This window comes from Macrosteles quadrilineatus, unplaced genomic scaffold, assembly GCF_028750875.1.
Source record: "Macrosteles quadrilineatus isolate MER2022 unplaced genomic scaffold, UCM_ALF_1.0 Scaffold_6__1_contigs__length_79288215, whole genome shotgun sequence".
NCBI lineage: Eukaryota > Metazoa > Arthropoda > Insecta > Hemiptera > Cicadellidae > Macrosteles > Macrosteles quadrilineatus.
This window is the reverse complement of record NW_026542599.1, coordinates 78,626,364-78,653,765: the sequence shown is the minus strand read 5'-3', so window position 1 is coordinate 78,653,765 and position 27,402 is coordinate 78,626,364. Positions and strand designations below refer to the sequence as shown.

The window sequence follows — 27,402 nt, the reverse complement described above, 5'->3', positions numbered from 1 at the left end:
TGGTCGGATTGGGCTGAAATTTGGCATGATGATAGCTCACATTCCCGATTAACATATAGGCATATTCTTATTTCAAAAATCCTTTCGGGCTCCGCCCCAGTGGCTCTGGAGTTTCCCATGTTAACCTTATGAGAAATGGAATTATTGAATCTTAACAGCTGTTTGGTTCTGTTCTATGATGTTCAATAGCATTAAAGTTACAAGGATTACCAACAGGGTGCAGCACTATTATTTATTTTACATTTATGACAACAGCTAATTTGCAACCAAAAGGTGAGTGAGCGTAGCGAACGAACTTCAACCTGGAGGCGAGTTAGCGTAGCGAACGAGCTAACCTGAAGGCAAGTGAGCGCAGCGAACGAGCTCCAACCTAAAGGTGAGTGAGCGTAGCGAACGAGCTCCAACCTAAAGGTGAGTGAGCGTAGCGAACAAACTTCAACCATGACGTGATTGAGCCATGCGAACGAGATAATCTTGAAAATTAAGAAGTTAAACGGGGCAAAGCCCGCGGGTTACAGCTAGTTTATTATAATTTAAAGTACAAATTATCAATCTTTTATTTGTATGTTCCCTATCTAACACTGCTTACCATATAAATATTATTTTACCATAGTCTTCACTGTGCCATCTAAATTACCTTTTGTATCTTATTTGATTTGTTTGTTAATGCCTGATTTGTTTATGTACTGTAATTAATTTATCTTTGACTTGTGTTTTATTGCATGTAATCAACTTTATTAACATATCCAAATGCATGTACATGTCTAACGGAATAAAATATTGATTCTTGAAATTTAAAATTTAAGTAAACTAAGGTATGTTGAACTATGATGGCCAGTCGGAATTTAAATACACACTTCAGGTAACCCTCAAACTGATAGAAAATATGTTTAATGCAAGTATGCACCCTGGTACAATATTTTTTTATTGTGAAACTTAGTATATGTTAAACAATTTTGCTTGTGTGAGATTCTTAAACATTTTTCAAAGCCAAGCTCAGCACTTGTAGTCAGAAAGGCCTAAAGGCACTTTGCATATCGGGTCAAAAACAATACTATACTCAAAGTAAAAGTCGGGACTTCTTTATACTTATATATTTGTTTCTTTTAATTAAACATGTTTTAAACCTATTTAGCCATATTATACCATTTATTTATTAACCATTGCATCTCATTTTGGATAATAGCCGAAGAGTAAATATAATCCGAAAATTTATCCTAAATTAACATGAAAAAGTTTGGTTAGCACTAGCGCTCAAGTGTCACAAACACGCAACTCACATAATAAACTTCAGATTGTTTACAATTAGATGAGAAAGTGTACTGTTCAAAGTCAACGCTAGTTCTCAATGCGAAGACTAACATTCTTTGAAACATATGTTGTAAACAAAATACAATTTTTAACCTTTTAGTAAACAACTATATTCTAAATTCCTGTGTTTTAAATTCTAAAAACCCAATCAAATCGATGCAGTTGAAGTATGCAAAATCGTCCAGCAAATTCGCCTTTGAAGACTAGAAAATACTCCTTTGTGAAAGAAACAAAAACAAAACCACCGTCTGCAAAAAGTGGGTTTCATAAGAATTGCTCACCTACTCCTGAAACTTATTTGAGACATAAACCAACCTCGATTGGATACAACAATGATCCAAAACCCTTAAATTGCAAACTTGCGGATAAAAGTGTTTCCCCTAAGCAACTGAACCAGTGTAAAGCACCAAATTTATCTACTAGACCATTACCTAGATATGCCACATCTGCAAACTCTAGACTTTCTTCTGTCTCAAAAAGAACTTTCGGAAATACCTTAGATGTTTCGTCTAAGCAGTCACCCCTGAAGAACCCAATATCAACTCCGCCTCCTCAGGAAGAAGTGTTAAGAGATGTTTTGAATCAGTTTTCTTCAAAGTTTGAAGGAATCTCTAGGTCTATTATCCAAATCGCTGACTCTAAAAGGCCTGTGAGAACCAAATCTCTAGAAGCTCTTCTAAATCTGGAGATATCCAACTCTCTTGGTGACGCTGTTAATGATCCGGCTTATTCTCAAGGTTTCGTAGCAGCTACTAGGTAAGAATCTTTGACTAAAGAATCTAAAGTAGTAGGTGTTGGTGTTGGTAGTAAAGAACGTAAGGATTAGGCCTATGTACGTAAGGAAGAACGTAATAGGATATGGGTGGAAATACATACGAGGGTTTAAAAGTATTTAGTCCTTTCATAGATATTTCAAAAGTTACTTTGACACTTTCCTGTTAAAGGAAACATTCATTATTGTCGGTGAATTTATTCGATATATCTATATTTTTATTTCATGTACGATCCACATTCCTTCTGCAAACGCAGATACAAATTTACAACTATTCTTGTTTAACTTAGGCAAAAATAATATCATTTTTAAAGAGTTGTTAGCCTCCGGATTACTTTTGAATATTTATAATGGTTTAAATACTGTACCTGCATTCAGTAATCCAAAATGCTGCTTGTGGCAACTATAGTTTCGATTCACAGGGAACCATCTTCAGGCCGTACAAGGCGTCGTTATTCATCTCCGTATATGAAGGTCGTCATTTGATAAATAAGTACATAGAACACGAACAGATTCAAAATTTTCAGTACGGCCAATATAAGTAATTAATAAGGTCGAAAATAACGAAATTCGGGTTTTTGTCGATTGATATACCTACCTCATTTAACATAGGACAGGACAGTATTGGTTAAAATATTGAATTAAAGATGTAAAAGGTCGAAATAAATCATTTTATTAGCCTATGCACGGTCTGAGAAAAAGGTACCTCTTTTCGCTCATGTTATTTCATCATAACTACAAGAGGTCCCATTACTAATATTCACTTTATAAACAGACTTTAGTCCAAAAATGAATTCTAATTCATTCTTGTGGTAATTTAGAGAACTACATAGTTCAGTTTACGGAGAACAAAATATCTAACGAATTTTGTAGTCCCGACAAGAGGTGCCTTTTATGAACAGCAATTTACTTTCTAAAACAATCATAAAATATAGGGCCTTCCATAAAATAATCAAAGTTAGCGGCCATATTGGAAAAATGGTGGCTAAAATAATTTTTCAACTTTGACCAAAATTGTTTAAATTAAAAATCTAAGACAGTTACAATTTGACATTTTGTTATATCTCTTATAACATTAGAATAAAATAGCTGGCACACTTAGGCTATATCAATGAACTTGTATTTTAAAATTAAATCATAACCTACAGTTATATTTTAATACACTATTTCGGTTTATCAATTATTTCCACCCAAAACACTAACTCAATTTTTTTTTAACAATACTTCCTCCATAAGTATGGGGAAGAAATTAGGCAAAATGTTGCAAAAAATACAATGTTAGGATTAAAAACAGCCTCATCTATATGGGAAATATGAGAAAACTAAAATATTTGATTTTTAGGAGACTATTGGAGGAACTCGTTGAACTCTATGAAGAAGGAAAACTCAACCCGAATCTGCTGAAAGAGCGACGGTCCTTCATCAGGGCAAGCTCGGCCACCACAGTCTGGTCAGTTGTACCAACTCTTCAGTTCTCGTATGCCAGGTGTACCAACGGAGAAAACACAAATGTTTCCTCCTGGCAACTACCTGGTGTATTGTTACTGTAATAAGTAAGTTATACAAAAATTATGATAGCAGATATCCTAGCCCAGTGCTGCAGTAGGCTCAACTAATACGAGGCATGCTTTTTTAAGTAAGTACCTACAGTTTTTAAATTTCTCCGTTCCAGCACTGCGATTGGCATTTTCGACGATTGCGCTGTGTTTGGGAATATTTTGGCAAGACCTAGCAGGAAAATTTAAGAACAATCGGCCGTGTTTACATCCGGTTTCGAGCATTCAAAATGGTACCGCCAATTGAGACTGCCGCCGGGCGCCGACTGTGAAGTGCGCTCTGTAATTAGATTTTTAAGTGCTAAAGGTGTGAAAGCTATTGAAAATCATCGACAGATTAAATAAATATATGGTGAGAACATTATGAGTGACGGAATGGTACGCATGTAGGTAAGGGCATTTTAAGACGGCCGCATCAACGTTCATGATGAGTAACGCACTGAGTACTGGGTAATGACGCCGCCCAGTGCGTTACTCATCATGGACGTTGATGCGGCCGTCTTAAAATGCCCTTACCTACATGCGTACCATTCCGTCACTCATAATGTTCTCACCATACATTTATTTAATCTGTCGATGATTTTCAATAGCTTTCACACCTTTAGCACTTAAAAATATAATTACAGAGCGCACTTCACAGTCGGCGCCCGGCGGCAGTCTCAATTGGCGGTACCATTTTGAATGCTCGAAACCGGATGTAAACACGGCCGATTGTTCTTAAATTTTCCTGCTAGGTCTTACCAAAATATTCCCAAACACAGCGCAATCGTCGAAAATGCCAATCGCAGTGCTGGAACGGAGAAATTTAAAAACTGTAGGTACTTACTTAAAAAACATGCCTCGTACATTTAACACTCTCAGATACTTGCTTGTCATTCACTCAACACAAATATTTGGGCCTTAAACAATTCCATAGCATAAAGATGTTTTACGTCTATGCTCTGTCTTATTTTTTATAAAACGTACAAATAACGTTTAGGAACATTAAGTTAAATCAGTTCACGGTATTGTTGCCGTGGTAGCAGAGCGAGGCAGTCAGCTGTCCTGCCTGCTATCAGTGCTGAATCAGCTGTTAACAACATACCACCTGATCAGCTGATCAACATGTGACAGTCCAGACTTTCAATCATCACGTGATCAAATCGTGAAATGCATGCTGTCCTGTGTTGTTTATCAATGCATATTAACATATAACTTACTTATAATTACCTTTTTTGTCCCAGGACACCAGATTTTTTTAGTCCCACGAGCCCGGGATTGTTTTTCACATTCAGGCTTAGGGGTTGCGCAATATCACTTAGATAAAATCTATTGTTGGTTAGGCAGGATTTGAACCCGGGACCTTATTTTAAAATAATTATTGCTAATTTTATTGCTACCAGTTAATTCCATTCATCATTATCCAAGGTCGAATTAAAAATTTTTCGGAACCACATTCGTGCGTTCCACCGTTGCCAAATATGATTACTATTATCCCTTGCTACGATGTATTTTCTAAAGCTTAAGTTATCATTGCACAAAATCTTTTTCCCATTCAAAACAGTAGAAATATTATAAATTTTTTTTATTACATTACACTCCCTAACAGAGAATATAATATTTTTTAATGTGCAATTACGAAACATTAGCTGTTTATCTTGCATAGAGTTACCAACTTAAATTTTAATCTCATCACCCTGTAAAAAATTAAATGTTTGTTATAAATCTATTTATAAAAAAAAGTAAGGCTCAATGGAACAGAAATTTTATACAGAAATAACTACTGTACTGAGGATGGCTATAAGTATGTTTCTAGTTTTATATTGTTAGTTTTATACCTAAGGCTGTTCTAGATTTTCAAAGTTCTGATGGGAAAGTTCGGGAAATAAATGTATATTTTTTATGGATAAGAAACTAGAAACTATACAATATTTTAACGTTTACGTTTGATTTGTCTCCTAAAAGCTTTCCGTTTTACTTCTTCTATAAGTTTATCTAAAATTTTAGAATATAGATTCTGGAAAACTGAGAACGTTTAATGGCTTTTATCCGTGATTTTTTGTGAAAACTAATTTATGTTCAGTTATTAACAGTTTTAGCTTAAGTGTATTCAAAGGAATGTCCTTTTCTAACTTTTATCCTTTTCAAATCACAAAATGAAAACAATACATATCAGAGGGATATACTCATATCCCATAAGTAAACAGCCAAACCCCAGAAAACTGTTTTATGGGTCAAAATTAAAATAAAATCAAGAATGAAATGTTCCCCAAAACCTCGTTAACGTGATACCCACCATTTTAATTATTATTACATACAATTTTTTCTTTGAACATTTCTAAGTGATGTTTATGAAACTTATTATGTATTTTAAGGCGGAAGAAACCTATGTTGGAAAAAAATATTAAGGTGGACCAATTTGAAATTTAAAATTGATTGTCATTTTAATTTTTATGACATAATAAATTACTAAAACATGGCTGATTATAAAAAAATTTATAAAACACTTTATTTAGCATTTGAAATTTCCTATCAAACCAGGGTTCAAATTTAAATAATAACTGAGTTCAAAAAGATTAAATAAAAATAGCTGGTATATCACGATTTTGAGTTGTAAAATGTGGTGAAGCTCGTCGTCAGGTTGCACCCTATTTTGTCTGCTTTACAACCTAAAACTCGTAATATTTCAGCTATTTGTTATTTGATATTTTTTAATTGGTGTCATTTGATAGGAAATTTTAAATGAAAAATTAAAGTGTATTAGACATTTTTTATATAATCTGCCATGTTATTTTAGCAATTTAATTTATAACAAATTAAATTGCTACCATTTTGAAATTTCAAATTGGATTACCTAAATTTCTGTCCAACATAGGTCTATTCTAAGGATCCAATCTAAAGAGAACCTTTGATGAGACAGTCCAGATATGTTGGCTATATAGGAAAGTTTATGACTAATACTTTTAAACTTCAATCTAGGACTCACCCCCTTCACTTCTAAAGTTACCACATAAAGCTTATGAGAAATGGTAAAATCAATTTTAGTAGCCTTCTTGCTGTTTTTAATCAGCTTCTAATGACATTTTTCATTCATTCTAGATCCATACTGAGTTCCAAATCATGGTAAAACTGCTATAGTTCGGCCGCTTAGAAAGCGACCTCCTCCAGCATTGGCTTAGCATTAGCGCGCAGGTCGTTTTCTAAGCGGCCGAACTATAGTTGGTATTTAAATTACATGTCAAAAAATTGACAAAATTGATTAAAAAACTTAAATCTATTTTGCAGCTACAGAGACAGATATTTCAAGGAGCTTGTGATGAATGTACTGCAAAGCATGACTTCTAGTGATGTCGAGGAGGAGGTGACAAACCAAGCAGTGCAAAGTGAAGAAAGCAAGGAACGCATCAGGGTCATCAGGGAAATGGTGAGAACAGAGGCGGGGATTGAACCAGACAACTTCAAGGAACTGGAACAAAAACTGGAACAGTTGAGAAGGACTTTGTCCAAAAACAAGTTGGAGGTCAAGAAAGCAGCCTTAGAGGTGGAGAGAATAATTTCCCAACAGACTTTAGATCGAAGCAATTTTGAAATACCAAAGCCAGTTCGAGAGGTGTTAAAATCATGTTGTGACAAAAGACTGAAATCTGGAAGTGATTTTGGAGATGGCGGATCCTATGATCAGGAACTCATAAAGGGAACAAGTTTAAAAAATAAAGCTGGAGACGGTTTGGAAAAGTACAAGTACAGTTTGAACGCTGTTGGTGAAGACGTTTGTTTTTCAAACGGGAACTCAGATGAGATTAAAAACATTAGACCGGAACTGAAAAATTTGGTACAAGAAGAATTACTGAAGATGAGAATGAATAAAGAAGAAATTTTGAATCGAGATAGAGAATCTGAAAGAGTAATAAGAATAGACAAGACACCCAGTAGTTCACTTGAGAGTGTAGAGTATAAAAGTGCAACTTCAAATTTTGGAGATGATGATGATGAAGACGACGTTCGCGATGAAGAAACTAAAAGGTTTATACATGATTTTAAGACTGAGATAGAAGGAAAACAATTGGCTGATGAAGATATTTTATACTACAGACCTCAAGGATGTTATATAACAATTATGGAAAAAATAGATGAAGATGAAGAGGAAACTAGCTATGACAAGCCAGAAGAAAAGTCTGTTGATTTTACAAACAAAGAGAACAATAGTTCTTCTTGCCCTTTAAATTCATCAAACAGTAAATCCAATATTCAAGAATTCAATGAGACCTTGACACTTCGTTTAAAACACCAGTACAAAAGTGAAAAGCTGGCTAGTGGGAAGACTACGATTGAGCGAGTTAATTCCGAATGGGTTTACCGAGAGGCTTCCGATAGTTGTGACTTTCAATCAGAAATTGACAAAATGCTCAAAACCCTCCAAGCTGTGTCAAGTTTTAATGACACCACTGAGGGAAATGAGAATGCTAAACGCGATGTGGGAGGATTAGATAAAGCTATACAAATTAATCCTTATGAAATTTGTCCATGGGATTACTCAGTGGGGGAGTTATCCGACGTACTAATGAAGATTTCAATAAAAATTAATGACCTTCCTGAATATTTACAAGAGACAAGACTGAAGTCCTTTCCCAAAGAGAAATCCCACGAAGTTTGTAGCCACTATTTGTTGGAAAAAAGTATGAATTTTTCAAATGTTGAAAAAAAGAAAAGAGTTGCTGATGGAACAAATTTATTAGTGAAAGGTTTGGCTGAAACATTTTATTTCTTGTCTACTTCTTTGAAACAATCTCCCGTGGATATACAATCCGAATCTATATCTGTTCTAAAACCGCCCAAATCCTTGATTGAGACCATTTATGCTCTTGGCTCAACAGCTTATTTTAGAGATTGTTTTAAATCAGGAGGAGAAAACACAGAACAACTTACAGGGCTCTTGGAAAGCAAGTTTGAACTAAACAATTGTAAAAATAAACCGAAAGATTTGAAAGACAATTTTAATGTACAGAACAATTCCTCATTAGATACAGAGAGTTTCCGCACACCTAAATTGTACACTTTTAACAGAGATAAAAAAAGACCTGAAGATTTAGATAAGAATATTTCCAAATTTGAGCATTTCATAGGCCTATCAGCTTCTGTAATGACAATACAAGATGTTTCCGACATGTTCTTATATCTATCAACAGTTTTAAACGACGTTCCAGAGAGACTTAAGTCAATGAAGGTTCTCGACCTTGACCCCCCTTATTCTTTTTTGAAAGCTTTAGACATCTTGTACAGTGATGGTGGTGGAAGTGTAGAAGAAAACTTGTGTACAGAGTTTAAGAGGGAAAAGAGTTTTCCTTCCTTGACAGTACAAAATGTTGGAGACTTTTTGTTGAGTTTATCAAAAACATTTGATGATATTCCTGAAAATATTAAAGGTGCCCCGGTCACAGACTTGGATCCCCCAGATTCTCTGATAAGAGCGATCACACTGCTGACTTCTCTTTCGCATTTTAGTATTCCAGAAAGTTACAGTCAAGAAATCGAACTTCATGAAGTTTCTCTTGTAGCAAATGAAGGAGTCGGTAACAATAAGGAGGGTAACACTAGTGCAGACATATAAAGATTCAATGATTTGAAATTACATTCTATTTGATTGGGCATATTTGTTACACTTGTACTTTTATGAATTATATATTTTAACCTTGAAACGTTTAATTTATTTGGAAAATCCTTTTTTCCTTATGGAACTGTAATCTGATCCAAACTCAAATTAACTTCATAAAAGCAGGCTGAGTGAAAAATAAAATGCTGTTTTTTTTCATTATTCCTCACTGTTACTTGAAAAATAAAAGGTTTGGTCAAAGAGAAGAAAGGTACATAGGAGACTTGCTTACGAGACGACAGCTTTAGTTTGTTATATGTGTGCAGCGCATACATACACGCTAGGGAAAATCTACTTGTGACGAGCAAGGAAGAGCCTGAGCGGCGAGCAATGTGCGAAAGTTCCTATCGGACCCAGCCCATGGTCTTCCTTCATCTTGAGCGTTGTGGTACATCGACACCAGCGACTGGTGCTAGACAATAGATATCACTTGCACCATTGACTGTTTCCTCAGTACCTTATTTCTCTGTGGTTTAGTTAACAATAAAATAAATAAATAAAAACAATAAAGCAACGTTGTGAAGTAGCCCTTCTTTAGAGAGGAAGGTTTAATAAAATACCCCTAACTATGCATTCTGAAGAAGTCCAAAACTCAGCTCCTTATGCCACAGTTTAAACCTAGTGTTGTAAACAATAATTTTTGATAGGAAAAAGTTTTCATTCCATATTGCTAGTGGCTTCTATAATATAATTTGAATGACTGGTTGGTTAGTATTGTTCCTAAAGAGATAGAATCCTTAATAATTTCCTCTAACTCAGCCCAATCGTTTAAGACAGTTAGATAAAGAACTTTGGTAGGATAAGGTTTGTGTGTATGATTACCTGTAAATTTTATTTGATTTCTTATATTATTTGTGGCCAATCATTTTGCACACATTTCACAGAAGTGAAGTATGATAGCAGCTCAGAGACATGCATGATGGTGTAATGTTTCTGGCATCTCCGCTGACCAAGGTATTCCCGTGTTATCAGTGCCCAGACGATTCTATCTCTGTTTTACAAATATATTTCTTGACGTAATATTTATTGTTACCTTTATGAATAAAACCATCGAGTTCAACTTTGGTTTCTTGAAAAATCCTTAACATCGTCTATAATATTATTTGATTTAAATACATCATCTATAATACTTAGTACAGTAAGTGTTTTCTATGTTACATCCCTTTTCCAGCCGTCCAACTAAACCGATTTTTACCATTGAGCTATTTTTAATAAAGCACACCTGCAAATAGTATTTAGGGTTTTGCCCCTATTTAAATATATTTTAAATAGGCTAATTTTTGTAAACTGTGACCTGATTGAGGTACCTAGGTGAATCACTAATTATAAAATAAAATTATAGTAAATTATTAGTTCTTTTTATCTAATAACTGTTCCAAACAAACATGTTGAAAAGATAAATGGGTATTGCAATGTATAAATTTTGTCTCGAAAACAAGTTTTGGACCCTCAAAACTGTTCAATTTGTGCACACTTATTGAGACAACTTTTTCACCTGTTAGCTTTATTGATAAGTTATAAATTTGAAATTTTTTTTTCTAAATTTGTTTGAAGTTATTGTAACCAACAATAAACTATAAACAGCCTATAAAATAATTAAGCTTGAAATAATTCAATTCAATGCCAACTATAAAATTACGTCCATTGTTGGTATAAATCTATGTATAATATTGTTTGAGGTTAAGGAAAGTAAAAAATTGTTATACCAAAATACCCAGTTTTTTTATTTGAGTTCAATGTTTTGCACAATATATTGGTTTTTTGTAAAAATATGATATTCAGAACTAAACAGTGTTTTTTTCTCGATAATGTAAATAATTTTATAAAAAAATACTACAAATAATGTTATAACTCAAAAATAATGTGTACTAAAATTTTCGGGAAAAGTATTTTGTTACATACTATACAAATACAAAAAAGGTGGTATATTAGCCAAGAAGGGTGTTAAGCTGAGTACTTAAAGTCAATGAGCAAACAATGACAAGCTATCAGATTGGGTTTGATAAAAAATAAATATTACAATAAACATTTGAAATGTTAATAAATATGTCAACTTAAAGTCCCACGGGCAGTGTTCAAACTTTAGAATCAGAGGTTAAATTAATTAAGTTGTTAAATGTCAGTTTTCTCATAGAATTGTTACTAATATGTAGTTATTTGAGTAAACAGTATTTTTTTTTCATCCACCTTTTCTGTCAATGTGATCGGAAATGAACTGGCTGATTTGGTGTTTTTTTACTTTAGAGGATTTAAGTAACTCTCAAAATTAAATTCCAGCTTGATCAAATTAATCGTTTTCATGTTTTTTTTCTTTTTAAAACCATTTTACTACTATTTTAATAAATTAACATGATCTATTCTGATCGCTTTTTAAATAATTGAAATTTATTACAGCTAAAGGTTCTGATCATAAATTGTAGTTTTAGGAATAATTTAAATCCAATTCCCACTTTGCAGTGATAAGGGATTACTTTTATAGTCCTCGCCACCCTAAGTTGAGGCAGCCTAAGGTTGCACGGCGTATATCTAGTGCGGCCTTTGGCTGCCTCAACTTAGGGTGGCGAGGACTATAAATAGTTTTTCTTTCATTAATATTTCAAAATAGCAGAACTGAATAAATTTCAATTGTTTATTGACCTTTGTAAGGACCTACTGTAGAATGAAACTTTGACCAGAATTTAATTTCCAGCTATGGAGAATAAATAACTTAATGAATTCCAATCAATTATATTAAAAATATTTTATATAATTGCAATAATAATTAACTGTCTGTTTAGTGTTTATCTGCTTAAAGCTATCGCTAGACATAAAAATTACAATATTGTTGGCCTAATCTAAAGCCGTCTGGACATGGACAAACTACCAAAATACAGGAATATTTAAATTGTAAAAAAATAATTAATTTCTTATACTATAAAAGTAAGCTAGTAGATATAAATGTGTTGAGATCGGACTATTCAATATTATTTTCACTAATCTAACCTTAATCAACCTCAAAAACTAGTCTTAACATAGTTACAACCGAAACAAATAATTTTTACACAACAAAATATAACCCAAAAACATTTTCAAAATAACATAACAAATTGACTCAAAGATAAAAGTATTGTTTCACAATTCACTACTTGTTATTATCACAATCAGCTGTTTTACAAACTTGCTTCAGCATTTTAGTTTTTTTATAAAAAAGATTTGTACCATGGTACATTCTGTACTCTATACAATTTGTTATCCAAAATATATTCATACACACACCGACACACCAATTAAAATTAATGTCTAGACTACCTTTATCTTATCTTACTCTGACAAATGGAAATTCGCTTAGTCAACAGGTTTGCTGCAAACCCATGGTTGAATGTTTATACAGAATATAACAGAGTACCATTTGATCAACTCCTAGAGCCTTAATAGCTTACTACTATCCCACCATATTTCAACTGCACGTTTAGAAGCTCTTTCAAAATTTGTAACTTATAGATCCATATTATTTACTTGATTACAAACACTTAAGACAAAAACAATTTACACAAAATAATTTATCTACAAACCAGTTAACACAACTCCACAAATATTACATGCACCAACATTTAATAAAAAAATAAAAATATATATGTATATAATTTTAGTCACATTTTAAATAGACAATGATTGTTTTTCGTGATAAAATTACATTTTTACCACGTTTATTATTTAATATTCATCCGTAAAAACTACTGCTTAGCATTACAGAACCATTTATGTACAAGCGACTTGTTATTTCTCAAACAAACTGTCATATGGACTTACAAAACTACAATAAATAACCTTTTGTGTAAATATTATCACCTAAAAAATTAGAGTATTATTAGTTTCTTACGAAGAAGTTTAATTCCCAGCCATAGCAAGGCTGTAGTCAAATTTTAGCCTTATATCTCAGGCCTATATGACCCACGATTACTAGAAAAGACCCAGTATGGATCATAAACATAAACAAATGACGTTTTTGGCCCGAAAGTAAAACATTATTTAAAATTGTTTCAATGGAACTGTTCAAACCATATGTTAATGCTTTTAGTATATGATTCGGGCCAAAAACGTCATTTGTTTATGTTTATAATCCATTCTGGGTTTTTTCTAGTATTCGTGGTATGAACTATACTGAAGTCAAATTTTAAAGCCCGACTCCTTAGGGCCAAGGACGTCTTCATTCTTTTGGGTGAAGAGGAATCACAAATTTTGAGCCAAATGGAGATCGGTAGCGGATGTTCAATCGGGAGAAGACCTGAAATGAAAATGTTAAGAAATTAGAAATAGCACTGAAATAAATGTATTTAATATTAAAAATTTGCTAAACAATCAGACAAGGATGGGAAATAGCGCTTAGCCTTCACAAATAAGCAGCAAAGAAACCAATTTAACACGTTTTGTGCGGCCGTTCCCGATCAAGTTAGGTGCTCGGTGTCCGTACCCGATTGGGAACGCTCGGCAATGCCTTTCGTATATCTTCGTTTTTGTTCTAGCATCGGTCGAATGCGGACCTATACCACGTTAGTAAGTAGTGTGTGACTTGCTTTTTGTTATGGTGTAGGTTGGTAGTAAATTTCCCCATAAAATCCCCGTCTGGCAAGCTTAAAAATCAACTGGTTCTCCCGCCTTTCTCCCTCCAATTGGCAATACAATCACAATGGGACCGGCTACGTTCCAAGCACTGCTGCTATCTGTGGGTGTTTTAGCGAACTACATCGACTCTCATCGTAAAGCAGGACATCCCCGCACGTTATTTGCTATTCGTCAGACCGAAATTTAAAAGCCAATCACACACGGAAATCGGGTTTGTTCGACGCTGAGGGCGGCGCCGCACTGGGGATACGCCTGCCACTTGAAGTGCCGCAGCGAACATGTTAAAAAAATCTCTGACTAAATGGTACATCGTGTAATATTATACTTTGTTCACAATATTTAGTCGGTTTTACGGGAAGAAATCTGTCCCCTCCACTTGACCCTTACCTTTAAAATAAGAGCTCAACAGCTGATTAAGCAACATATACATTAAATACAAAAAAGTGGTGAGAGGGAACTTCCCCTCAAACCACCTAAATATTATGAGCCAAGTATAGATTAGGTTAAATTATAAAACAAAAATTATTAAATCCACAAATTCTTCTCGTAAGTTTTAACCAGGGCTGAAAAATATAAAAAGAAAACCAAGACCAAAATAGAAATGGAACTTGATATCTCTGTATACAAAGTTAAATACAGTAGTCCCTAAAAAATTGGGCTTAATCTAGCGGTTTGTAGCCCGTATAGTAAAAGGCCAGACCATCGAGAGATCATTTAAATTAGTGACTGTATTGGTGTAAATACAGTACCATAATACAATATTACATTGGACGAATACGTTGAGGAGAACCCAAGTAGATCTTTACAAAACTACTGATTTGATTAAACTTTTCTTGGTTTGAACAACCATTTTGTTTGTTTTTTCAATTTCATCTAAGTAGTGGTCTACGGATTTTTTTAGTCAAGTACTAATGTAAATAAAGCCTACTAGTGCAGCTAAATATGAACAAAATTTAATATCTAGCGTTTACAAAAGATAGTGAGATAGTCGATGAACATTTCACAATGGCTACACTTTCTTTGTAAGCTCAAAAATGTACATTTTTGAATTGTAATGTCAGAAACCAAGGCCACACTAAAAAACAGGCCGTAGTGCTCGTCAAGCATGACGTCACGATAGAAGACGGCGATGACGTAATGTTTTCCGTTTGTGATCAGCTGCTTGTTTGAATCTTTCCTTGGAAAATAAATAGGTAAATAAATACCCACGTCATTGCCGTCTTCTATCGTGACGTCATGCTTGGCGAGCGTTACGGCCAGTTTTTTTAGTGTGGCCTTGCAGAAACCAATTACAACTGGAACTCCAATTTCCAACTTAATCAAGCGTACTTGTTAATTAAATTTTACTATAAAATGCTCAAATTAATGCTAGGAGTTTAAAATTCTACTTCCCAGACTCAATCTGTGATCAAGGTACTAATGTGATGATCTCCAAAGATCACAGTAACATTGTAATTATCTCTCGTGTTTGTTTAACATCATGATAATTTCCATGTTAGGGTTTGTCCAATGCTAGCCCTTTGCTGACTGTGGCAATATCGTAAATCTTTTGTCCAAAAAACTCGTTGGGAATTTTTTGAAAGGAATAATGCTCTATTGAATTCCCAAATCTGTGATAAATGAAAATTGAAATCTGGAGCAATTTCCTAAACTTAGATATTTGAAAATCTTAGTTAAGGCAGAAATTCACATTTATCACATTAATCATATTGATAAAGTATTTTAATGTAATGATCTGCCCTTTGCTACCAATTCAGTCAGTACAACTTTGGTGCTCACCGGACTGTTGGGTTGTGAAAATTACGAGTCTAGTTAATAAAAATATTTTCAATGTTTGATGTCTTGCCACGACCCACTGCTCCCGACTCATAGTTTGCGAATAACTGCTCTATAAAATCCTTTGGTTAGGCCAACAGAAAATAATTCAAAAAAATTAAACAAAAACATACCATCTGAGGTATTGCCAGGTTGACCAGGAACAGGTTGCCGTTGTCCTGGCAGTGTGCGACAGGCAGTCCGGACATCAGGGAGTGTTTGACAGGAATTCCTGGAGTGCCGGATCCCGGAGGCTCAATAGCCAACATGACACTCTTGCTATCACTAGCCCATGAGACGATGGGCCGAGGTATCTTAACTGTCCTCTCATCTGCAAGTCCCACGATCACCAGGTCTACGTTGGAGGTTGGCAGCTCTGTAGCAGATAATTTCCAAAATTGTTATGTACTATATTCATATATTTACAAAAACAAACTCCTCACGTTTGAAAATAAAGTTAAAAAAAGTTTTGGTCTAAAAGCAGAAAATGGAGAGTGGAGGATGAAACACAATGGAGAATTAAGAGACCTGTTGCAGAAGCAAAAATCAGACGACTAAGATGGGTCGGACACATACTGAGAGAGGATACTGCATTGATAAAGCAGGTGTTAAAAGATAATGCTGAAAGAAAAAACCTCCTGGGAGTATCAAAAAGAGGTGGAGAGATGAAGTGTCCAAAGATATAAGGAAGATGGGAATCATGGAAGAAGGTACTGGGTATGAAAAAAGTGGAGGCATTTAGTTGGCAAGGCCAAATATGCCCTAGGTATCGATGGCCATGGGAGTAAAAGTATTTTCGCATTCTAGGATGCGGGCTCTAAGGAACCGATTCACACATTATTTGAGTAGGGTTAGAGTAACAAGGCTCATAGTTCTATTGTTTTATTTATGTTTACACTTCCCTTTTAAAGATCCATTGATGCTGACTAACTTTCTGTATAACATTTTGAAATGATTTTAATCTAGTTTACTATTTGACCACAGTAAGACTTTAAAAAGAGACAAAACCGTTTATGAAATTAATTTCAAAGAGGCTCCTTTGATTTATAACCTGATTGATGTAAGTAAATCAATATTTACGTTGTGGATCTACAATCTACAAATTTAATTGACAGTAAATTAGTAGTTTTGTCCATATAATAACTGCCTGAAATGAACATATTCTTTGATCAAGGACATCTGCATCCAGTTTCACACCATCAAGCTACTCATTTTTCTTAGGATCAAACCCGATACCTTCTACTGTAATGTTTTGACTTTCTCCTACTCTCTCTTCACTCACCGTTGACATTGTCAGTGATTTTCTGCCCTGTGAGTCTGTACAGGTTGAGTTCCCTGTTGACGTTCTCGTCATACAGCGTAGGGTGGCTGAGGAACACCATGGTGTCCACGCCCTGGGTAGCCAGCTGCCTGGCGCTATTGACAGCCAGCGCGCCGGGCCTGTGAGAACCGGCGAGTACCACCACCACCGGACACTGCTGGCTGTTCACTGGGTTCAGTCTGTCAACAGTTCATTGGTTAGGGTTGGTTGACGACCTCGGGTATTAGGAAGCTCAATAAAAGGTTGAGTTGATATTTAAATACCTCTTTTAGTGTTTAACAAATACTAATTTGAATAATTTACCACTCATTAGTAATCAGTAATTGTTACAAAGAGAAAAATTTCAGTGAGATATTTACACCCTGAGGACAAATGGAGGAAAAGACAGCGTATAGTTGTGACCATGAGTTCTTAATTTACCTCCCACATTTTGAACATAATTGAATGCCTAACGCTTTTCGGTTCGGCCGTCACACACACAAAATGCTGACACCTCTTGTCAGAAGAACAATCAGAGCACACATTCTATGCTACGAACCATCAAAACCCAAAATGGATGTGTTAAATACTTTTTGACACTCAACAAAACCACAATTACATTTGGAAAATAATGCTGGGTAGAAAATTTGCATTATGTTTCTCTTGCCCAGTAACTGAAAGCAGTGACATTTGCTAAAATTTACAAAAACTGTGCCTTATTATTAAGAACCCAACAAATTCTGCAAAAAAAAAATACAATTTTATATTAACAAATGAATTGTTTAACAATTCAAATAGTTTGCTCTCTTTCTCAAAGTAGCTCAGGCTGCTGAGGTAAGAAATAAGAAGCAATGACGTAGACTATTGATAACAGAACTACAAGTGTCAACGCTCGCTCAGCGAAAGTTAGCTGACAATAACAACAAATCTATGACTCATTGGTATGAAGCCACAGCAGTTTCAATAGAAAATAGTTTCCCTAGAAATACTGCAATGTCAATTTTGTTTTCCGAATATGCAACACATATTTACAAGTATAACCAATCCATGTAAATGTAAATTATAAAATACATTATATGTATACTAGCAGAGTACCCGTCCTTTGTACGGGGTTGGTATATAAGTAAAAAATTCTTATTGCAGTTATACTCAACCTTTGGATTTTAAATGGGGGAGGACACAGTTTGATAAAATTTGCTTCTTTAAATTCACAATGTACCCTATAGTATTACACATCTACCATAGCCATAATGTTTTACCACTTTACCTAAACAATAGAGAAAAATAAATTATCAAAAATTCACAGATTATCACCAATTATTCACGAAATTAAAAACATAAACATAACTGTAAACAATCCTACTTTGACAGTTCTCATTACGTATCACAGTTTTTTGTTGCTTTCATAAATGCAAAAAAATATTGTGCTGCACCCTGTTGGTAAATCTTGTAACTTTTTAATGCTTTTATATATCATAGAACCAACTTCTTTAGTTGAAACAGCTGACTAAATGATTTAATTCCCTTTAAATATGAATACTCATAAGGTTAACATGGGTTGATGAAATTTAGTATGTATGTACTAATCCATGGTATCTCCCCAGTGTTTTTTTTATCTTTTTAGAAATTTTAATTTTTAATAATGATTTTTCCATAAAAACCCATAAAATAAAGAAAAATTGAATTTTCTCAAAAATTGCCGGAACAGTTTTGATACAAATTTACCTATGTTACATCCCTTTAAATTCTAAACAAAATCTTACAACTCCAATAGCTGTATAAATTAGGTTTAAAAATTAATTGTAACTAATATTAATTTCCCAAACAATAAAATGAAAAATTGAGTTTTTGAAAAAAATTATTTTGACTAAAATTAGTATGTTATGGTGTTTATAATTCTAAACAAATTAGTGCAACCCCCTTAGCAGTTATAATGCACTTTGCAAACTTTAATTGCATGTTATTATTTTTGTTATCCTTGTAAGCATACTTGTTATCAAGGTTCTACTGTGAAACCAAACCAATGTATATACAGTGTGATTGAAAAGTCCCGGAACGGTGAAATATATTTTTTACTCATAGATAAAGTAATGAGATTTAGTACCGGTATATCAATTTAATAGCAATAAATGTCTACTCTTTTAAAAGCTATTTTCACTTTGTCATCCCTTAAGGGGGACGGCCCACAAGGATTCAGACAAAATTCTTAAATACCAGCACAGGTCGAGTTTGGTTTCAAATTAGAGGTCTTAATTATTAGAACACATTGCCATAAACCCGAACTCAAACAGACAACCAAGACAAAAACGGCAGCTGTTCAAATAGTTCTCGAATCTGCCTTTTTAAATCTTAAAATGTCTTCAATATTTGACACAGTTGTTTGTTCTTTTGAACTCAAATTTGCTGCCTTGTATTCTACTAATAAAGACCTTTAATTTGATGTGATATCGACCTATGCTTATGTTTACGATTTTCTTCCGAATTCTCGCAGTCGCCCCTTTGAGGAGGTTAGCGTCCTAATATCCTTGAACAGCTGCCATTTTTGACTCAGTTGTTCTTTTGAGTTCGGGTTTGTGGCAATGTGTTCTACTAAATAAGACCTTTAATTTGATACCAAACTCAACCTGTGCTGATATTTAAGAATTTTCTCCGACTCCTCCTGGGCCATCCCCCAAAAGGGATAAAAAAAGTGATAATAGCTTAAAAAAAGAGTAGACATTATGGTTATTATTGATATACCAAGTCTCAATACTTTATCTGCAACGGTAAAAAATATATTTAACTGTTCCGGGACTTTGCAATCACACTGTATACAGGGTTAGTAAAAAGTGTGGAGACCCCCTGTTATTTTTGTAACGGCCCATTCTAGAAAAACTAAACTCGGCACACCTTTATGGCATGTTGTGAAGTACTTTTTGGGCATAACCGTCACTTGGTGTACATCCCCCAAATGGGGGAAACTAACAAATTTCAAATACAAAGACCTATCGAGTGACTCCTCATTTTGAAGGTTCTCGTAAAAGAAAACCGAAAACGCAACTTAGAGGTCTTTATCTCAATCCAGTAAAAAATGGCAGCCAATTTAAATTCTCAGAAGTCGAATTTAACTTGCAGCTTTCCAAGTCTGGAGACCCCCTGTAAATTTTGTAGCGGCTCACACTAGGAAAACTAAACTCTACACACCTTTTTGGCATGTTATGAAGTACTTTTTAAGCCCAATAGCCACTTGCTTACCAAACCCAAAATGGGGGATTTCGGGGGAAACTCAAAAGTTTTAAATGATAAGCCCCATCAAGTGACCCCTCATTTTGAAGGTCCTGGTAAAAGAAAACTAACAACGAAAACTAGAGTTTTCTATCTCAATCTAGTAAAAAATGGAAGCTGATTGAAATCCTGAGAAATCGGAAATAGCTTGGAATTTTATATTCAATTGGCTGCCATATTTTACTGTGTTAAGATAGAGGCCTATAGTTTGCGTTGTTAGTTTTATTTTATTATGACCTTCAAAATGAGGGGTCACTCGATGGGGCTTATCATTTAAATTTTTTGAGTTTCCCCCAAAATCCCCCATTTTGGGTTTGGGAACTTATGAGAATTTCAATTGGCTGCCATTTTGTACTGAACTGAGATAGAGACCTCTAGTTTGCGTTGTTGGTTTTCTTTTACCAGGACCTTCAAAATGAGGGGTCACTCGATGGGTCTTTGTATTTGAAATCTTTTAGTTTCCCCCAAAATCCCCCATTTTGGGGATGAACACCAAGTGGCGGTTATGCCCAAAAAGTACTTCATAACATGCCATAATGGTGTGCCGAGTTTAGTTTTTCTAGTATGGGCCGTTAAAAAAATAACAGGGGGTCTCCACACTTTTTACTAACCCTGTATAATACATTGGTTATTGATAACAAGTATGCTAACAAGGATAACAACAATAATAACATGTGTAATTAACGTTTGCAAATGATAAGGTTAGCAAAGTGCATTAACTGCTTCAATGTAAATGGTTATTACTGTACCAAATCAAATCAAAATGAATAGGAGTACAAAATCAAGGGTATTTGGAAATGACATTTGTTATCGAGGGTCTTATTATCACTGTTCCACTGTAAGATTTGTTTAAATTGATTGGAGCTATCCAAACAACCCTAGCAAAAACACCCTGAGACAAATATTGTATAGTTGATTCCGAAATACTTAACAACTCCCCATACGTTAATAATACCCTACCGATGAGTAGAATTTAAGTCACATCTAACCTCTCACTGTATCAGTTGTTCTGCCTAGTGAAGATCGTTATCACTTAAACTAAGTTTGCAAAGACTTCTTTTGGACAGTTAACAGTTTTTTGTTTTTTTTCAGTAGTGTTGAAAAAATTTAATCTTATGTTACTTATCGTACCTGTGAGGTCCGCCGAGTAAGGGTATTGAAACCTCCGCCACAGCTCGTCCCATCAGCTCTGCCTGACGAGGGAACGTTAGCTCCGCCTCCTCCATGGCTACCAACAGCTGCGAGAGTAAACTGGGTGTCAGGCTGGGCACTACCATCCCCTCGTCTAGTTAACACGACAAAACAGAATAAAACTCTCTTGTGCCAGTATGACTAATCTAATCTATGGGTGTAAGATTGTTTTTTAGGGTTATAATTTTAAAGGCTGTTTAGTTTTTAGACACTAGGGAACTCTGGCGATGAGCTCCAGTAGTTCCCCTAGTTGTCGAGTATTTCGGGACTGTAAAACCCCTAAAAGCCTAAAGGCCAAAGGCCCAATCGTCTGCAGAAGGTGATTTCCAAAAATAAAGGTACAAGCATACTGATCAAAGGAAACCAGATATTAACTTAGTAAAAGTTTATACAATAAATCGTTGTTACTCTGAGAAAAGACTCTCCAAAGAGATTTTCTTTTGTATGAAATATGTTGATTTTACATAATACTGACAGAACTGATATGACTAGTAGGCCTAATGCATTTCTCTATTCTTGAAATATTAGGTAGATTGTGTCAAATTTATTTAAAAATCCTACATTTAACTGACACTTAGGAACTTAGGTAATAAAACATACCAGTGATATACTCCTTGTAGTACGTCTGAGGAACAGCGATCTGACGGAAGCGAGACTGGACCTCCTCATTTTTATAGTTGCGATTTGGTCGGTCAGTCTGTTTCACAACGTCTGGCCTCTGATTGGCGTTTATCTCTTCAAAGACGGCCTTAAACATGAGTTAACAGGTTTAAAACTTAGTGAACAGTTCATCCAAAGAACATCAGAAAAGTTGATCTCTTGGAGAGCAATTCACTCAAAGAACATCAGAAAAGTTGATCACTTGGAGAGCAAATCATTCAATGAACATGAGTTTACAAAATTGAGCATTTTGAGAGCAATTCATCCAAAGAACGTAAGAAAAGTTGATCACTTGGAGAGCAGTCCATCAAAAGGACATAAGTAAAATTGAGCATTTTGAGGGTGATTAATCCAAAGAACATCTGAAAAGTTGATCACTTGGAGAGCAATTCATCCAAGAACGTCAGAAATTTGACCACTTGGAGAGCAATCCATCAAAAGGACATGAGTAACATTGAGCATTTTGAGAGCAATTCATTCAAAGAACATCAGAAAAGTTGATCACTTGGAGAGCAAATCATTCAATGAACATGAGTTTACAAAATTGAGCATTTTGAGAGCAATTCATCCAAAGAACGTAAGAAAAGTTGATCACTTGGAGAGCAGTCCATCAAAAGGACATAAGTAAAATTGAGCATTTTGAGGGTGATTAATCCAAAGAACATCTGAAAAGTTGATCACTTGGAGAGCAATTCATCCAAGAACGTCAGAAATTTGACCACTTGGAGAGCAATCCATCAAAAGGACATGAGTAACATTGAGCATTTTGAGAGCAATTCATTCAAAGAACATCAGAAAAGTTGATCACTTGGAGAGCAATTCATCCAAAGAACGTCTAAAAAGTTGATCTCTTGGAGAGCAATTCAATCAAGAACATTATAAAAGTTGATCACTTGGAGAACAATTAATCCAAAGAACATCTGAAAAGTTGATCACTTGGAGAGCAATTCATTCAAAGAACATCAGAAAAGTTGATCACTTGGAGAGCAATTCAATCAAAGAACATGAGTAAAATTGAGCATTTTGAGAGCAATTCATCCAAAGAAGAAATTTAAATAATTTACCAATTTCTCCAGAGGGCAATAGAAGAGATCATGTATCTATAACCAATTTCTTCAAATAACATAAGGAAAAATTAAGTACATCTTGGACGTAAGCTGGCAGTGTAGACTGAGGGTGAAGGTAAGGAAAAGACTGGACTGCAAACATTTCTGCTGACTCATGGGATTGACTTTCAGTGTTTCATATACTTGAGCGCCTTCCCGTGGGTCGCGAGGACAGTTGAAGCAACTCGCATGAGGGCACAACAAGTTTTTGTTTCATAACCAGGCTAGTAGTGATCGGTCAAGTGCCAGCTTACATGTTACGAGCTGTACAGTAGACTCTCATAGACCCAGATTTTTACAATTTTCTTAAAATCAGGCGTTGGTGTTTGAGAAAACATCTCGATAAAACTGTTTACAATTATCAACTGGGTTGAAAAAAGTATAACAAACATACCTTTTTGTTGAACAACGCTAGGTTTTTCTCAAAGTCAAATTCTTTCATCATTTGATGAGGTTTTATTGATTCGCCAAAGCAAGCCTCGTCTCTCTCCGTCCATTTGTGCCGAGGGTTTTTCTTGTTGCTGTTGGCAACTAAAAAAATCAAAGAAAAGTTTAAAATTAAATAAAACTTCTGTAATTGTCTCGTTACGAGCTCATTTTGAGAATCTATGCAACTAAGCTTTGTGTACAAGTAAATTAAAAATATATTTTTCATCATACTGTCCGGAAACAGCTGTTTTTAGCTGTCTAAATCATCCACAAAATCATTGTTTTCAGGTAACTTTAAATAGTGAACAGAAAAAAACATATGGTAAATTATTATAAGACGATTAACGAGTGCCTAAAATGTGACTTTGCTCATTGCATGTACATGTTTAACGGCAATAAACGATTCTTATTCTTATTCAGTTAACCTCAAAATTTGTTTATAGCACAAGCTATGTTTGTAAACAATAGAAGTGTAAACATGACTGATGACGACTTTGTATAACCTCAAATTAATTATGTGATCTAATTTTGTAACAATTAGAAAGTTATTTCCACAGTATGATGAAAATAGTTGTTCATTACACGTAGAGAAAGTGTCCTTTTGGTACGAAATAGTATTTCCAAGGTCAGTGATTGTGTACCAAAAAGAGCAACTTTCGCTCCTAGTGATGAAATATACTAATGCTTGTTACAATTAAGTTAGGCCTACATGTATGCCTATTGATAATTGTATTTCAAAGTCTTGAATGTTTCAAATTAAAACATTCAATTTGCGCAAAATTATTTGATTTTGTTTCATCACTAGCCTAATCACTAATCAACTTCAACCTCGTTCTTCGACCCTTCAAACAACTTTGAAATCAATAAAAAAAAAACATAAGGTATTCAAAAAATGCCAGATTAGTTGCAAAAGGTTTTAAACAGCCTCAGTGAGAGTGCTAAAGAAAAAACCTACCCTCCAGTCTGCAAAATGTTTACACTCTACATGCTAGTGTCACAAGATGTTACCGGTACTTGCAATTGAGTTTTACCTGTTACTGAGTTCTAAACTAACTCGCACAGTAATTAAATAGTAATAGCATTGACTATACACAGTGTAGACTTCCCATCCAATGTACAAACTTGAAGCCAAGTAAATAGGCCTACATCAAGTTCAGGACCATCTCACATTGGGTTAAATATTAATTAAAATCCATGCTAACAGCTGATTAATTTATAACTTGACAACAGAATATTGTCATTAGTTGGTAGACAATCTCAACAGATTGCACCACGTTTTTTTGGCGTCAAATGTTTTTCATTGGATTAAGTATACGCTGTGTATAGTCAATGGTAGTAGGCTAAGTGAACGTTAGGTTGTTACTCTTGACAGCCAGATATAAACCATTGCAGCATAATTTTTCAATAAATAAAAAACACTCTCGCTGCAGCAAACCTGCAGACTAAGCAAATTTCCAAAGCCTATGTCTGATTGTATTTTCAAAAAATATTCCCTTAAACTTGTCAGATTTATTCCCTATTTAAAAAGACATTAAATTTTGTGGCTATTTACGTTTGCTGCAACGGGGAAGGAAAAGGGGATTTTGGTAAAATGTTGATGGTATATTATGCACAAAAATTTGACTTTCAACCTAAAAGGGACATAAAATGTAAAAGTAAATTGGCTGTGCCACCTACGTTAGTAGATTCTTCCCTGTACGGGAACTCGCTAGATACAATAAAATATAACACAAAAGGTAGCCTATAGGTTAGCTACTTACACAAGGCACTTTGAAATGTATCAGCATCATTCAAAGCTTTTCTGGGAGATTCACTCAATTTAGGCGCAGGTTTAGCAAACTGCTTGTTCGGTGTTGTGTTTACGTTTGGTTTGAAATGAGCAATGTTTTCACTCACAGGCCTGTGTGCGCGTTTGGGCACAGGTTTGGGAACTGAAATTGTACTGGCGACTGAGGCATCTGGCTCGTCTATATTCTCAACTATCTTGATACTCTCGATGATGTGAGCACTAAAACATGCGGTAAAGTTTGAACACCAAATTACAGAAATTTTTAAGCAGAATCAACAAAATATCATGATTGGCCAAATTATGCTTTGAAAATTAAGAAATATAACCTCACAAAAGTTAGCTTTGTGAAAGAAAAAACTTTGATACTCATCCGACTCCATTGTGATAGGCCTAAGTCTGTTTTCAATTTTACCAGTAGATTGACTACAGTAGACTCCCTCTTATCCGGGCTCCTGGGACCGAGGCCAGTCAGGATAACGGGTGTTCCGGTTAAACTGACGTCCCCAAAAACTCGTTAAAACGGACTGTTTACTGTGACATTCGACTTAAATTTAGGAGAGCATTGTATTTAGACACGTGATCACTGGTATCAAATCTTACCCCCAAGAGAACAGTTGTTTTAGTACTGCCCACTTCCTGCCGATCTAGTCCGGTTAAACCAATGTGCTGGTAAAAATTGTCCGGTTAAAGGGATGTCTCCAAACCACCGAGTGTAGTCCGGTTAAACCGATGTCCGGTTAAAAGGTGTCCGGATAAGAAGGATTCTAATGTACTCTAAAATGATCATATACCATTTCAATGTGATCATTCACAGAGTACGGTAGCCTATTTAGGCTAAGCGAAAACAAACTAAGTAGGGGGTAACCTAATTTAACAAAATCACAAGGTATATGGCAACAAAAATAGCAAATGCATAATATCCTACATGTACCGTATTATCAAGTTATAGAATCAAGCCCAATTGATAACTCGCCAATAAAGCTAAGATCGATTAAGTTAGTAAGAAAAATTGATGAATTGATCTATCCGATACCAGTTATGCCAAAATAATTAGCCTAGAGTAGATGCCGGGGATCGAACCTGTTTCTCTCGCATCAAAGTATGAGACCCTCACCCTTTAAGGCGAGCGACACATAACACATAATGTAAGGTAGTGGTTTGCATGGAAAGGAATTCGTCACGCAGCGGTAGTGTGTTGAATTTAAGTGCAGTACTTTGTCGTCATACTACCTCAGAAGCTGAATCAATGTACTGTAGCACAACTTGTTGATTTTCTAGTCTAAGTAACTTAATGTTTAACAATAGCTCACCTTAACACGATTTGAGGCTCAGTGCAAGCAAAACCATTTTTAAACGGCTTTCCTAAACAAATGGATTGATTCTCAGAATTAACATCTAAAACTGATCCTTGATACACACCAAGTCCATCAAAACATTTAATTGAGACATTTGCACCGAGGAAAGGATTTGCCATCTTGAGTACAATTATTCTAACCCTACTAACCTACTTAAATTTTAAAATATTAATACCACAGTTTAAAATAAACTAAATCACAATATAACCGTTCTTGAACAAGAACAACAGCGTTTATATGTCAAAGGCAAAGCCAGTTTAAGATTTGTTTCTTAAAATTTACGAAAATTCACCCTTCTGCATACTGCAACAGGCAAATAGAACAGAATACAGACAGAGCAAAGTGTACTAGCAGACGACAAACAAAAACAGTTTGACAGAAGACAAGGACTACTGAAATCGAGTGTAGAAAGCTGAAAACAAAACACGGAAAAAATAACCTCATAACTCAGTTCGTTGATTATAAGTGTTACTAATAAGTAATATATGTTATAAGAAATTATTATAACGAACTATTATAGGAAGCAATTGTCTTTCAAGGAGAAATATAAGAGTCTAAGCCAATAAATACTAGTTTAATGAATGGCATTATTGTTATTATTTTCATGGTTAAACATTTTTGTT

The 27,402-nt window shown here is 34.8% G+C and overlaps 2 protein-coding genes across 2 annotated transcripts; one reads left to right on the top strand and one right to left on the bottom strand.

The window, feature by feature from the left end:
• The first annotated feature begins 1,410 nt into the window (after positions 1–1,410).
• On the top strand, positions 1,411–9,314 carry LOC128996645 (uncharacterized). Its single transcript, XM_054422065.1, has 3 exons — positions 1,411–2,067; positions 3,426–3,533; positions 6,904–9,314. The coding sequence occupies exons 1-3, from the start codon at positions 1,481–1,483 to the stop codon at positions 9,224–9,226; spliced, it is 3,018 nt and encodes a 1,005-aa protein (XP_054278040.1). The 5' UTR covers positions 1,411–1,480; the 3' UTR covers positions 9,227–9,314.
• Positions 9,315–13,379: 4,065 nt separating this feature from the next.
• LOC128997082 (enhancer of mRNA-decapping protein 3-like) lies at positions 13,380–27,101 on the bottom strand. The gene is made up of 8 exons (XM_054422659.1): positions 26,735–27,101; positions 25,396–25,643; positions 23,601–23,737; positions 22,041–22,188; positions 21,381–21,534; positions 16,968–17,185; positions 15,820–16,061; positions 13,380–13,532 (listed from the first exon to the last, which is right to left on the bottom strand). The coding sequence occupies exons 1-8, from the start codon at positions 26,896–26,898 to the stop codon at positions 13,455–13,457; spliced, it is 1,389 nt and encodes a 462-aa protein (XP_054278634.1). The 5' UTR covers positions 26,899–27,101; the 3' UTR covers positions 13,380–13,454.
• Positions 27,102–27,402: the final 301 nt, after the last annotated feature.